At 43.6% G+C, this 13,824-nt stretch overlaps 1 protein-coding gene across 4 annotated transcripts in view; it reads right to left on the minus strand.

Moving 5' to 3' along the window:
* Window positions 1-283: 283 nt before the first annotated feature.
* The window catches only part of SERPINB9 (serpin family B member 9), a 65,590-nt gene continuing 52,049 nt past the window's right edge, over window positions 284-13,824 (minus strand). The window contains exons 1-7 of one of the 4 annotated variants that reach the window (XM_077770012.1): window positions 13,653-13,818; window positions 9,960-10,137; window positions 7,857-7,994; window positions 7,187-7,304; window positions 5,556-5,698; window positions 3,496-3,651; window positions 284-1,666 (exon numbers count right to left, since the gene is read on the minus strand). In XM_077770012.1, the coding sequence (XP_077626138.1) occupies window positions 1,262-1,666; window positions 3,496-3,651; window positions 5,556-5,698; window positions 7,187-7,304; window positions 7,857-7,994; window positions 9,960-10,127 (1,128 nt within the window). In that variant the 5' untranslated portion in view covers window positions 10,128-10,137; window positions 13,653-13,818 and the 3' untranslated portion in view covers window positions 284-1,261. Of the gene's footprint in view, window positions 1,667-3,495; window positions 3,652-5,555; window positions 5,699-7,186; window positions 7,305-7,856; window positions 7,995-9,959; window positions 10,138-13,183; window positions 13,376-13,649; window positions 13,819-13,824 lie in introns of those variants that run through there. The other 3 variants (XM_077770013.1, XM_077770015.1, XM_077770014.1) reach the window with 3 other exon arrangements.

A 13,824-nucleotide genomic window follows, 5' to 3' on the forward strand; every position in this document is an offset into this window, starting at 1 on the left:
ATGGGTAATTTTATGACATGTGCATTTCACTTTAATAAAAAAATTCTTTAAAAAAACAATAATGGGGTGCCTGGGTAGCTAAGTTGGTTAAGCATCCGACTCTTGATTCCTGCTCAGGTCATGATCTCATGGATTCGTGAGTTCAAGCCCCACATCAGGCTCTGTGCTGACAGTGTGGAGCCTGCTTGGGATTCTCTCTCTCTCCCTCTCTCTCTGCCACCCCCCACCCATGCCCTCTCTCTCAAAATAAATAAACTTTAGTAAAAAAAAAAAACACCAAAAATAATATCACTGACATCTAATCACTTTTTAAAACATTACAGAGTTCATGTATGATCAAATTACTTCTGACTGCATTGTATGTGGTACACAAACCTATAAAATATAGTCCTAGCCTCGGAGGAATTTAAGGCGTAGCTGGAGAACACAGATGACTAATACATAAAACAACTTCCATAAGAGAAATGCCCTCCCTCTGTGTGCAATGAGAGTTAAGAAACGTACATCTGCTTATGCAGAGAAGGAAAAATTTCTTGGAGAAGATGACATCGGAAATGAGCTTTAAGAACTGAATGGAAGTTTTACTGTTAAGAGTCGGAGGTGGAGAAATACAATTAACAGGAAGAAAGGTCTGATCCCTACAAGGGAGTCACATGGTAAGTTTAAGGCCATTACCTAGTCCAATCTGGCTGTCATAAAAGCTACATCATTCCAGGATGAGTATTAAAGACCAGATGTCAAAAGACCATGACTTTGTCTCCAATGCCTGATGCCTCATTTGTCACATACATGGCGATGCATGAATGTCAAAGATAAAATAAAAATGTGCATTAAAGAAACTTTCTAAGAAGCCAATGTACCAGGAAAACTATAAAACAGTAGCCTTAGATAGAAGTATGTACTACTACTGAAATAGGCTAAGACCAGCATGCAATAAGGCACAATATGGCATAACTAAAATGAGTTACATGTGGAATGAGTGAGGAAGAAGTCTGAAACCATCTAGGAAAATTCTGTATGCCATCCTATGGGATTAGAACTGCATTTTAAATACAACAGGGAATCATTAAGGTCTATAGTCACATGATTTTGACTAAGTAGGGCAAATGAGTGGTCAGTATGGGGAGAGCTGAGTGTGGACAAACATGAGATTCAGATGGATGAGGAATCTGCCCTCATCACCTTCGCACTTGGCTTTAAAGGCCCATCTTCACAGGGCTGTGAAGCAAGACAGGACACAGAAAGAGGGAAATGCTCACCCTTACGGAGTGGAAAACCTGCCACAAAACAGAATACTGTTGGCTGTGTTGTGCCTAATGAAGAAGAGGAAGGGATGGTCGGCACAGAATCTCGGTCCAGATACCATGCAACACTCCACAACCACGATGGCCGAGGCAGCCGCGGCCTCTGTGCCTTCCTCATTCACCTCCACGAAACTCTTGTGCACAAACTTGGACAGACACAGATCTCTCTCGGCTGACATTGCCGAAAAGTCGGCCTTGTCTCCCTGGAAGGCATCCACTATTCCCAAGCGCTGAAGCACAGACTCCATGTCATACTCCTCTTCCAGTTTAAACCTCGGAAGGAAAACTTCCACTTCAGTACTCTTCATACAGTCTGGCTTGGTCCATGCTCTGAATTTCTCATAGGTGAGATGTTTCTCCACCTGAAAGACCACAATTTGATTTTGAAATTCATACTTTGGTACATATTTACATCCCCACCCACATAGCCTTCCTCCTTGCATAGATAGGTGTTAGTTGTCACACAAGACCAGTGGCACCTTTATCTGCCAGGAAATCTGTGCGATCTCGTACTCGTGCTATTAAATGTGTGGCTTCCTTGCCAGGTGGGGAAGACTTCAAACAGCCCAGAGGCACAAAGACAGTGGCTGTTCCTCCCGTTACCCAACATTGTCTAGGAGACATCTTTTCCTGACAATCGTCAATGCCCAGCTGACTGTGATTTTCTTTCTTTCTTTTTTTTTTAACTGTGCTTATTTTTTGAAGATGAGGCATTGTTGGTAAGAAAAAAGATGGGGAGGGGCACCTGGGTGGCTCTGTTGGTTAAGCTTCGACTTTTGGTTTCAGCTCAGGTCATGATCTTATGGTTTGTGAGATCAAGCTCTGCCTTGGGTTCCACGTGCTGACAGTGCAGAGCCTGCTTGGGATCCTTTCCCACCTCCGTTCATGCATGCAAGCTCTCTCTTTCTCAAAATAAATAAAAAATTTTAAAAAACTTTAAAAAAATGATTGGGAAAGAAAGAGCTCCTGGTGGAGTCCACCCAGAAGAACAATTTGCCAGAGGCACAATCCTGCAATCCTGCATACACTCTGAAGAAGAGACATGGGTGGGGAGGAGGGAGATGGACAGAAAGACAGCCAATGGCTGCAGCTCTGCTCACATAGGCCCCTTAGGTCATGGGAGCACCCTGTGCCACTCAGTGCTTGCGCTGCCCAGGAACTACTAGGAGCTACTGGGCCAGGCCAGGGCTGACTCTCACACTAGGGATTCATGACAAAAGGAAGCAGAGTGGGCGTGGGCGGGGAATGGCATTTCCGGCTGTTTCCGGCTCTGCCCTCCTGAATTTCAGGTTCTCGGTATTTAAAATATAATGCTAACAACAATGATTATGATAATAATTATGGATCACATTTATGCAGGGCTGATTATGCACCAGACAATGTGCTAAGCTTGTTCCCTGAACTATGCCCATTTTATCCTAATAAAACTCTATCAGGAGATGTTATCACCATCCCCATTTTAGAAAATAGAGTTATTCGGCAAGGTCACATAGATAATAATGGGAGAAGCAGGTTCTGAATAACAGTTCGGTTCCAAAGCCTAAGTATCTGAATACTGTGCCCTGCTGCCTGGTTGCCCATATCATCAACTTAAAAGATAAACACAAATGTTGAAAATGGTGCTTGAGCATGTACCCCAATGTTCACAGCAGCACTTTTAACAATAGCCAAAACATGGAAAGAGCCAAAGTGTTCATCAACTGATGAATGGATCAAGAAGTTGTAGTATATTTATACAATGGAATACTATATGGCAATGAGAAAGAATGAAATCTGAACATTTGTAGCAATATGGATGGAACTTGAGGGTGTTATGCTGAGCAAAATAAGTCAGGCAAAGGACGGATATCATATGTTTGCACATATAGGTGGATTAGGAGGAACTTAATGGACGACCATGGGGGAGAAGAAGGGGAAAAATAGTTGGGGAGAGGGAGGGAGGCAAACCATGAGAGACTCTTGAATGCTGAGAACAAACTGAGGACTGATGCGGGTTGGGGAGAGGGGAAGGAGGGTGATGGGCATGGGGGAGGGCACTTGTTGGGATGAGCACTGGGTGTTATATGGAAACCAACTTGACAATAAACTATTTACGAAAAAAAAAAGATGAATGATTAAAAGAAAAAGAAAATGGTGCCTGAGTTCTAGCCTATCAGGAAGGATGTGAAGGTTGTCACTGGATTCATCTCACCAAGCTTAGATCCACGTTGTCATCCGGAAGCAGAATGACCATGCTCAGCTCCTCACCCATATAAGGCACCTCCAGGACCTGGGCCTGCACCTCTTCAATATAGGCAAGCTTAAATGTAGCTTCCTGAAACATCATCTGCACTGGCCTCTGCTCCTTCTGATGGGAATAGAGATGAGCATGGAATTAAAAACAGATTATTGAAAGAGGCCCTAAAAATTTCCAAAACACCTAAAATTGACTCCAGAGTGTTTTCAGAACCTGTGATGGAAAGAATATTCATGTGCTAGTTCTGAGTCTTTCCTGTCATCATTATAAGGCATCTGCTGTAAACAGGTAGCCTGGGAAAGATGTGCTACTCAGCAAAATAAATGCAGTACTCTGCATTTTCCAGAGGAGGAAATCAGATTTTCCTCACTTAAACTATATCTGAGGAGAGGTGCGTGGGTGGCTCAGGCAGTTAAGCATCCAACTCTTGATTTCAGCTCAGGACATGATCTCACAGTTTGTGAATTAGAGACCTACGTTGGGCTCTGTGCTCATCGTATGGATCTACTTGGGATTCTCTCTCTCCTTCTTTCTCTGCCCCAACCCTGCTCACATGTGTACACTCTCTCTCTCAAAATAAACAAACTATATAAATGACACAGTCATATAAAATTAAATGGAAAATTATTTCATTTTAACTAGAGAAAGGTTTTGAGATAAAGTAGGAAGAAATTTAAGAGTTTCACAGGAATGTGACTGGTAGTGTATGGACATACCCACTTAGAAAGCAGTCTTGCCAGCAAGTAGAAAGAATTAATATCTCTTCATGTATTTAAATCCAATTGTTCCAATTCTGATACTCTAATCCACGGAAATAATTTTTTTTTAAATGCAGATGAGGTGGGGCGCCTGAGTGGCTCAGTCAGTTAAATGTTGGACTCTTGATTTGGGCTCAAGTCAGGATCTCATGGTCATGGGATCAAGCCCCCATGTCAGGCTCAGCATGGAGCATGGAACCTGCTTAAGAGTCTCTCTCTCCTTCTGCCCCTCCCCTGCTCTCTCTCTCTCAAAAAAATACAGAAGAGGGTATATGCACCCAGAAGTTAGAGTATTATACTTATTTTTTCAAGCTGATACAGATCAGCTGTTAATACAAATTAGAATAGTTTCTAAAATCAATGCTAGAAAAGTTCTCCCCCTCCCACCCTGTAACTGGAGGGCTGATTATGTACAGTGCACCTTAAGCCCCCCATAAAAGGTTTTACCTACAGAGTGTGTTTCCTAATTACATTAAAATGGGTTTTTTTTTTCCAAGGCTGGGGATTTGGCAAGCTATTTTAATGCTTGCCTGAAGTTATACCTCAATATCAAGTCTAAGATCTTTGTCAGTTTTAATATTAGAAATTTATAAATACTAAATAATGATTAATTACTATTAATTCAATCTATACTTATTTTAATTCTTTAAATATCTGATTAAAGAAATATCACTCCCTCTATCCACTCTCCCAACACACACACACACACACATATCACACGTTTTTCCTTAACACTTGTTTTTTGCTTTCAATTTAGCAACTTGGGCTTAGAAGAAAGTCTTAAGTTTCCAGAACTAGGTAGCAGCACTGAAGGTAGAAGAGATTATCAGAGGCAGTAGGAGCAGTAATAAAATGCAAAAAAATTACAGCAAATAATTTTTATTCTTCTGTTCTTTTCTACAGAGTTTAAAATTTCATTTGTAATGTGGTTTCAAAATTATTTTTTAACATTTTTTTACATTTATTCTTTTTTTTTTTTTTTTGAGAGAGAGAGAGAGACAGAGCATGAGTGGGGAAGGAGCAGAGAGAGAAGGAGACACAGAACCTGAAGCAAGCTCCAGGCTCTGAGCTCCAGAGCCTGACACGGGGCTCGAACCCATGAACCATGAGATCATGACCTGAGCTGAAGTCAGACACTTAACCAACCGAGCCACCCAGGTACCCTTCAAAATATTTTTAACCAATCATTTATACTTTTACAAACTTAGTTTTTTCCATTCAATTTCTTCTAGTAGGATTTTTGAAAGCTTCTCTCACCTGGTTTATTCTAAAAGGCATTTCCCTTGTGTGCTTTTTGTTGAACTGTTCATTCCACCTTCCTTTGAAGTAGATGGCATTGACGAGAACCAGCTTGGTCTGTGCATCAATCGAGCTATTTGGCAACACGTCTCGAATTTTACCTTCCAGAAAAAGTAGAGTATATTCAGGTGAATTTATAGAACATGGGATGAATAAATCATGATAAGGTTTACTGGCAAATCCTTGGTTATTAGTCAAGAACCAAACATTCTTTTCTTTTTTCAAATTTGCTAAGTTTGGATTGTTAGGTGCAGAAATCAAACACAACACATACGAGTGGTATTCATGGTCAGGTAACCAAGGCCTTTCCACAAAGTTGAGGACAGTGAATGACTTCTAAATCACTCAATGAAAACCACGACACGCAGTCAGACAACGAGGCAAGCAGGAAATGAGTGATGAGCTGGAGGGACCTGGCTTATCTCAGGCAGTGAAATGGGATTGTCTGGTTTAGTGCAGCAGAGCTATAAGCAGTGCTAACATTCCACAACTACATCCACATGTTAGAGGCAGCTGGAATGAACAGCTCAACAGAGAAGAGTTGATAATGGGCACGCTGGATGCACCGAGCAGCTTCTGGAAGCAAATAGAAGTGATTTCACTATTTGATCCTCTAAACAAAACACCAGACATTTCTGGCAAAGGTAAGGTGGGGAAGTGAAAGATTCTCCCTTCTTTCCCTGGGTATCAAACTGCCTTTCCGATGAACTAAGAGCATCCCTGCTAATCTGCTGCCTCCAGATGGTATTAAGTGGCAAATATTCCAAGAAGAAATGGTGGCAATAACTGCTAACTCTTTAAGGAAGGACAACGTCTGTTCTCAATTGTCTTATTTACTGACAGAAATAGGACTGTTCCTAGTGGTACCAAGTAGAGTTGGTGCAGAGGGTCCTGAATGGTTCAAACATCATCATTGATCGTGGGGGCCAATATCAGAACATGGCATTCTGTAAAACAAATGAATAAGGCTCAATGCCAAACAAGGATGATCTTAGTCTACAGGATTGATCAGCCCTGAGAGACAGTCTGCAGTTGGCCTATTAAATCTAGGCTTATCAAATCTAATTAAGGGAGTATAAGTGGGAGACATGAAAGCAGCACTAGAATAAGTAAGCTTAATGTGTAAGGTAAAGGTGGTGGTAGGTCCACACAGAATTTAGAAGGAGGAAGCCCAAGTGTATGACTCAGGGGAGATCTGACCAGTAGTGTCTTTCCTATGGAGGCGATGAACCCACCCAACATGTGAACATTACAGGCCACGTGAAAGTATGCTTCAGTGTAAGGTACTAAACTGGAAATCTGGTCTATGACTTTCTTTTGACATATCAGTCATTCTGGTCCCTGGAGAATGGAAAAAATTAAGTCTCCATTGTTGAAAACCCGAGCTTCTGATCGGAATCACTTTGAGTCCATTAAGGTCCAAATATGCTATGAGGCCTAGCCTGTCAGAGTGACTCTGACCATCTGAAACACTAGTAAAATCAGAACAGCAAGGGGAGGAAGAGGGAGGGAGGGGAGGGGCAGGAAGAGGGGGAGGGGGAGAAGGCAAAAAAAAAACAAAAACTGACGTAATAACATGTAATTCTGACCTTCAGTCTTTTTTGAGACCCAAGTGTTGATGTGTTTCCTGGACTGCTCTGCAGCTTTGGCAAATGGAAGCTGCTCAAGCTCAGCGTGGTAGAACTGAAGACAGGATTCCTTAAAACCCTTTGGAGAGAAAAGTGTTCAATGTGGCTATATTCCTAAATAAAGTTTAATTTCCAAAAAATCAGAATAGTATATACTTTTTATTAAAATAAGCATACATCTCTTAAAAGTGATATCTTAGCCTATTAGGTACTGAAATTCCAGAGTTTATAAATAAACTAAGTACTGGAGCACCTGGTCACAATCTCACGGTTCATGAGTTCAAGCCCCACATCAGGCTCTGTGCTGACAGTTCAGAGCCTCAAGCCTGCTTCAGATTCTGTGTCTCCCTCCCTCTCTGCTCCTCCCCACTCACACTCTCTCTCTCTCTCAAAAATAAGTAATAAAATAAACATAAAATAAATAAAATAAGCTAAGTACTAAATCATGAAAAACCAACCAGAAATGGATAAATGAATTTTACAAGTAGTCAAATTTTAAATAATTCAAAGCACAGTTGTAGAATTATGAGTTTTTAAAACACTGTCCACCATAATTTTTGGTTCTCCAGGACCTTGTTTTCAGACTCTATATTTTGAATACAACTTTTATTGTTTTGCTGACTCAACTCACCAGGAGGAATTCACATGTCTTTTCTCCAAACAGCCTGTTGGCTGTTCTGAGCAAGTACTGGGTGCCAGGTTTGTTTACTTCAGTGAGAAGTGACTGGAAACTGTGATGAATGTCTTTCTCTGTGTTTAAAGAAAGTACCTGTTGAGAAAAATAATTTTAAAAATTATCAAGATGGGGCACCTGGGTGGCTCCGTTGGTTAAGTATCTGACTTCAGCTCAGGGCATGATGTCATGGTTCATGAGTTCGAGCCCCATATCGAGTGCCACATTCACAGTGTGGAGCTTCCTTGGGATTCTCTCTCTTTATCCCCTCTCCCTCTGCCCCTCCCCAACTCATGCTTTCCCTCTCTCTCAAAATAAATAAACTTAAAAAAATAATCAAGATTGTTCTTTGATCCCAAAAACTCTATAAGCAAAAAAAAATTTTTTTACATTTATTTATTTTTAAGAGACAGAGTGAGACAGAGTGTGAGGGGAGGAGGGGCAGAGAGAGAAGGAGACACAGAATCTGAAGCAGGCTCCAGGCTCTGAGCTGTCAGCACAGAGCTTGATGTGGGGCTCAAACCCATGAACCATGAGATCATGACCTGAGCTGAAGTCAGGCGCTTAACCAACTGAGCCACCCAGGCACCCCTCTATAAGCAAAATTCTTTCTCAAATACTCTACAAAATTTTCCTTTAAAAGGACATTGTTTTCATTTAAATTGCAGATTTAATACATACTAGAGCAATACTATATGAAGGTGGGGAGAAGATACAGAGAGAAAAAGACGGGGGTGGGGTGGGGAGCACAGAAAACAGAGGAGTAAGAGTTGGCTGTTCTGCCTAAATAGATCTCTTGTTTAAAGGTAAGCAACAGACAGAATGACAAGGAGAAGGGGGGTTCAGAAAAGGGGTTATTATAAAATCTTGCATCCCAAGAAAAGCACAAGCATGAGATATGCCCTAAATAGAGGAAAATTTGTTTCTAAGATTTAAAAAAAAAATACAGTTAGAAGCATGATAAGCTCAAGAAGAAATGGGCAGAAATACAATCAGTGGGGAAGGCATCAATTTCAATCTGTCAGCTTATACAGAATCCAAAAACTAGTTCTTTAAAATAATTTTCCTTAATGCTGTAAGTAGCAATGTATATTTTGTATGCTGAGTGCCATTACTGTCCAGTTGAGCACAGAAGGATAAGGAACTTTCAATGTCTGAATACAATGTAACCAGAAAATCTTGAGGCTCTAAAAGAAACAAAAAACAAAAAAACTCCCAGAAGGGTTCATTCATCAGCTAGCTTAAAATATAGAAAAGTTCAGTAAGCTCAAGAAAGCCCCTCTCTACATATAAACCTTTACTCCCTCATGCCACAAGCTGAAAAATGATTCAGATAAGCCATTACCCCACAAAGAGTTCTCAAGAGAAAAGAAAGTGGTATTGAAACAAAGAACCATACGAATCCTCCTGTAGTGAAGGTGTGTGCAGGAGACAAGCCTGTAGTTTGTATCTTAGGCACATGTCCTCTGCCTGCTCTATAAAACCCCTTCGGGATAGGGATTGATTCTTAACTATTTTTAGATGTTTGCTGAATGCTTGTTAAACTACTAGTCCACACAGTCTGTATAAGTAATAAAGACATGCATTTTCGCCCACATTTGCATATTTTTGTCCATCCCCTTACCAGGAAGGCATGTTGGTATATTCATGACTTGAAAGAGAGATTAACCTACCTTCATTACCAAAGAATAGTTACAGTTATGAAGTCTCTTACTTCAAAAATGAGAGATCTTAACTGCTTAAATTTCAAATAATTTCAGTATCATTTTCTAAACAAAGACAAGGTGCTAGGACAAGATTTCGACAGTCATAAAACCAGATTATTAATTAGAGAGAACTTTTCCCAAAAAACGTCCCAGCGAAGGAGACTCCCAGCCCTGCCCTTTGTGTCTTGTTCCCCAGGCAGCCCCACCTGCCTGATATAAGCATGTATGTGTGTAGGCACCAGGACCCCTCCCCATCCTGCTTCATGGCAATTCTGCAGCATAAGGTATGAAGCTGGGTGACAGAACATAACAACTGAAAGGGCAGTCCCTTCTCCTGGGTGACGGGTAGGTTTACCTGGGCCATCTGGGCAGCAGTGTTTCCTTTTGCCCCCAGGAAGACCATGGCAAGGGCGGAAGAGATGCTCACAGGAGAATAAAACACGTTACGTGAAGGGCTGTCTTGACACAGCATCTTCAAAAGGTGAAAGGCAAAGGTGCCATTTGCTTCAGAAAGGGCATCCATGATACAGGTTCTGGAACCAGAGAATAAAGAGGAAGTCTGCTTTAATACACCCCTGAATGTTATTGACCAAATATCTGGCAATTTTGGAATTGTACTTTTTTTTTTAATAATAAAGCTCATAAATATTTTAAGTTGGAGGAAAATCCATTTATTGTTGCTCCCCATCCAAAAAAGTCAGCCCACATTTTTTTAATGTTTTATTTATCTTTGAAAGAGAGAGACAGCATGAGCAGGGGAGGCAGAGAGAGAGGGAGACACAGAATCCGAAGACAGGCTCCAGGCTCTGAGATGTCAGCACAGAGCCCAAGGCAGCGCTCGAACCCATGAACCATGAGATCAGGACCTGGGCCAAAGCCGGAGGGAGGCTCAACTGACTGAGCCCCTACATTTTAAGGTAAATAGAGAAGTATGGTGCTTGAGAGCCTCAGGCATTAACAGCACTAATTTGTTGGCACAGACAACCTCCTGGGAGCAGTGAAGTTCATCCTTTCCCATAAGGACCAGCTCTTCCCACCTGAGAAGGGCATCAGGGAGGAGGATGGATGGGTCAGAGATGAGGGGAAGGGGGAGGAGGGAGAAACTCTCACTGAAAAAAATTCTAGGTTCTCTAGCCTGGTCTCCATAATACTGTTTCTTCTCCTTTTCCTTCCTCTTCCTCTTCTTCTTCCTCCTCCTCCTCCCCTTCTTCTTCTTCTTCTTCTTCTTCTTCTTCTTCTTCTTCTTCTTCTTCCTTCTTCTTCTTCTTCTTCTTCTTCTTCTTCTTCTTCTTCTTCTTCCTCTTCCTCTTCTTCTTCTTCCTTTCTAATGTTTATTTATTTTTGAGAGAGAGAGAAAGAGTGAGCACGAACAGGGGAGGAGCAGAGAGAGAGGGAAACAGAAGATCTGAAGCAGGCTCCATGTCATCAGCAACCAGCTGGATGCAGGGGCTTGAACTCACAAACCCTGAGATCATGACCTGAGCCAAAGTCAGAGACTCAACTGACAAAGTCACCCAGGTGCCCCAATACTGTTTCTTCTTGCATACATTAAAAAAATTTTTTTGTAATGTTTTTTATTTATTTTTGAGAGAGAGAAACATTGTGAGCACGGGAGGGTCAGAGAGAGAGGGAGACACAGAGTCTGAAGCAGGCTCCAGGCTCTGAGCTAGCTGTCAGCACAAAGCCCAATGCAGGGCTCGAACCCACAAACCATGAGATCATGATCTGAGTCAAAGTTGGACGCTTAACTGACTGTCTTCTTGTATACATTTATGAAGAGGACCTCTGAGAGTTTCAGCTATGCAAAAGGCCACAGTCTCCCTATTTGTCAGCTGATACTTGAGAGACGTTTGAGATTCTGGTAAGAGACGACAGGGTGCAGTTGGGTATAAAACTGGCTGTGAGGCAAGGGCCTTTCATCTACAGTGACTGGTCACCAACCAGCTGGGGAGAGTCCTCGTGCTCGCCCGCTGAGCAGCTCTCATCCCTAGATGGCCAATTAACTCCTGATATCCCATAACCCAACTCAGAGTGCCCAACCATCCCTAGCCTCTAGACATCACGTAGCCTTCCAACATCGGAAAAGAGGCTGAGAAAACCGTGTTCTTGTTTTGTTTTATGTTATTTTGCTAACTTAGCAAGATTTGGGAGTTTTACTCCCAAGATTTCGGAGTTTTACTTGACAGTCGGAGCAATAGCTCCTGTGGGACACCAGGATAGAGAGGCAACGAGGAACAGAGAAGGGTCCAAGAAAGAGCAAAACCACCAAGAATAGGGCGGCCAGGATCTATGAAGCCACCGAGGTCAGAGGTGTAAATGTTAGTGGGCAGGTCTGCTGACCACACAGCTGAACCTGAACACATGGCCACCACCATGCCCCAGCCCACCAGGCAACTAGGAAAGGGTGGAAAAGAGATCCTCCCTCACCCAACTACTACCTCCCTGACTCCTTCCTGCGGCTCCTCATTCCCTCACACCCATCACCAAGGCCTGCCTTCTGCTGCCCAAATGACTCTGGAACTGGTCTACTTCTGAGTCTGTACCTAGTCTAGACCACTTGCTGTCGCATCAGAACAGAACCACCCCCCACCAAGACAGACCCTTTCAGCCCTCCTCTTAAATCTCCCACGGCTCAGGGTGCATGGGTGGCTCAGTGGCGTGGCTTCAACTCAAGTCATGATCTCATAGTTGGTGAGACCGAGCCCGACTCCAGCTGTGTGCTGACAGCAGGAGCCTGCTTGGGATTCTCTCTCTCTCTCTCTCTCTCTCTCTCTCTGCCTCTCTCCCCGCCCCTCCCCAGTTCCCTCTCTTTCTCTCTCTCAAAATAAATAAATAAACTTAAAAAATTTTTCCATGACCCCTAGGATAAACTCAAAGCTCACTTCATTTAAATGTCCATCGAAAGATGAATGAATAAAGAAGATGTGATATATATACACAATGGAGTATTACTCATCAGTCAAAAAACTGAAATCTTACCATTTGCAACTACGTGGATGGAACTAGAGGGTATTATGCTAAGTGAAATTAGTCAGAGAAAGACAAATATCATATGACCTCACTGATATGAGGACTTTACAATGCAAAATAGATGAACATAAGGGAAGGGAAGCAAAAATAATATAAAAGCAGGGAGGAGGACAAAACCCAAGAGACTCTTAAATATGGAGAACAGAGGGTTACTGCAGGGGTTGTGGGAGGGGGGATGGGCTAAATGGGTGAGGGGCGTTAAGGAATCTACTCTTGAGATCATTGTTGCACTATATGCCAACTAACTTAGATGTAAATTTTTTTTAATTAATAAAATAAAATAAAAATAATAAAGGGCTTACCCTCCACCTGTTCCCCTCATCTTGCTCCAGCCTCAGCCTCTAGCCATCCTGACCGCCTTTCAGTCCCTCTATGGCACCCCTGGGCCAATGAAAACACTGTTTATCCAGCTCTCCGACCCCTGCACTGGCTAATGGCACTCAGCTTCCCTCTCCACTCAAGCATCCCAGTCTCAGAAGGCTTCAAACCCCTACCCTGGACAGCATCCCTACACGCGCTCCACCCATCCCGGCGCCGGCTCACTCTTACTTGAAAGTCCTTCTGCTTACTAGGTGTGGTCCCACTAGGCCGCAAGCTCGCTCCGCAAGGGCGGTGTGGCGCCGCGGGTCCTACTGGAAGAGCGCTCCGGGAAAAGGAAGAGCTCCAGAAACGTGTGTGGAATGACTGGAAGAATTAGTATGGGTGGGAAGTGCTCGGATTTGCAGTTGCACACTGGTGGTTTCAGCAGGAAAGAGGAGAGGCAGGGAGAGGCCAGAGCGCGGATCCCAGGAGAGAGAGGGGGTTGAAGAAGTAGGGCGGGGGGNCCGGGACCAGCCGCAACTGCGCCACTGAGCGGCTGCGATCCTGAAAGGCTCTATTTCTGTCAACAGGGAGAGGCGCCACTTGACGCGGTTCGCTTCTACATAGATCGCCCTCGCGTCCAGTCTCCGAGCGCGCGCGCCCGGGCCCCTCGTCCTCCGCCCACCCCGCCCTGCCCCGGGACGCCCCCACTTGCCACCTCCAGCGCCTCCGCGCTCCTCACGGCGCCGTCCTCCGGGCCTGGATACCGACCGCTCGGGAAAGAGCCGCTCCCGGGTCCCGGCTCGCGTCGGGAGGAAGCAGCCGGAGCCTGTGCGGCTGGGCTGACGACCTCCACGCTTCCTGCCCTCGGCCGGGGGAGGCGACGCCCC

The sequence above is a fragment of the Crocuta crocuta genome, unplaced genomic scaffold (genome assembly GCF_008692635.1).
Source record: "Crocuta crocuta isolate KB4526 unplaced genomic scaffold, BGI_CrCroc_1.0 scaffold24, whole genome shotgun sequence".
In the NCBI taxonomy this organism is placed as follows: domain Eukaryota; kingdom Metazoa; phylum Chordata; class Mammalia; order Carnivora; family Hyaenidae; genus Crocuta; species Crocuta crocuta.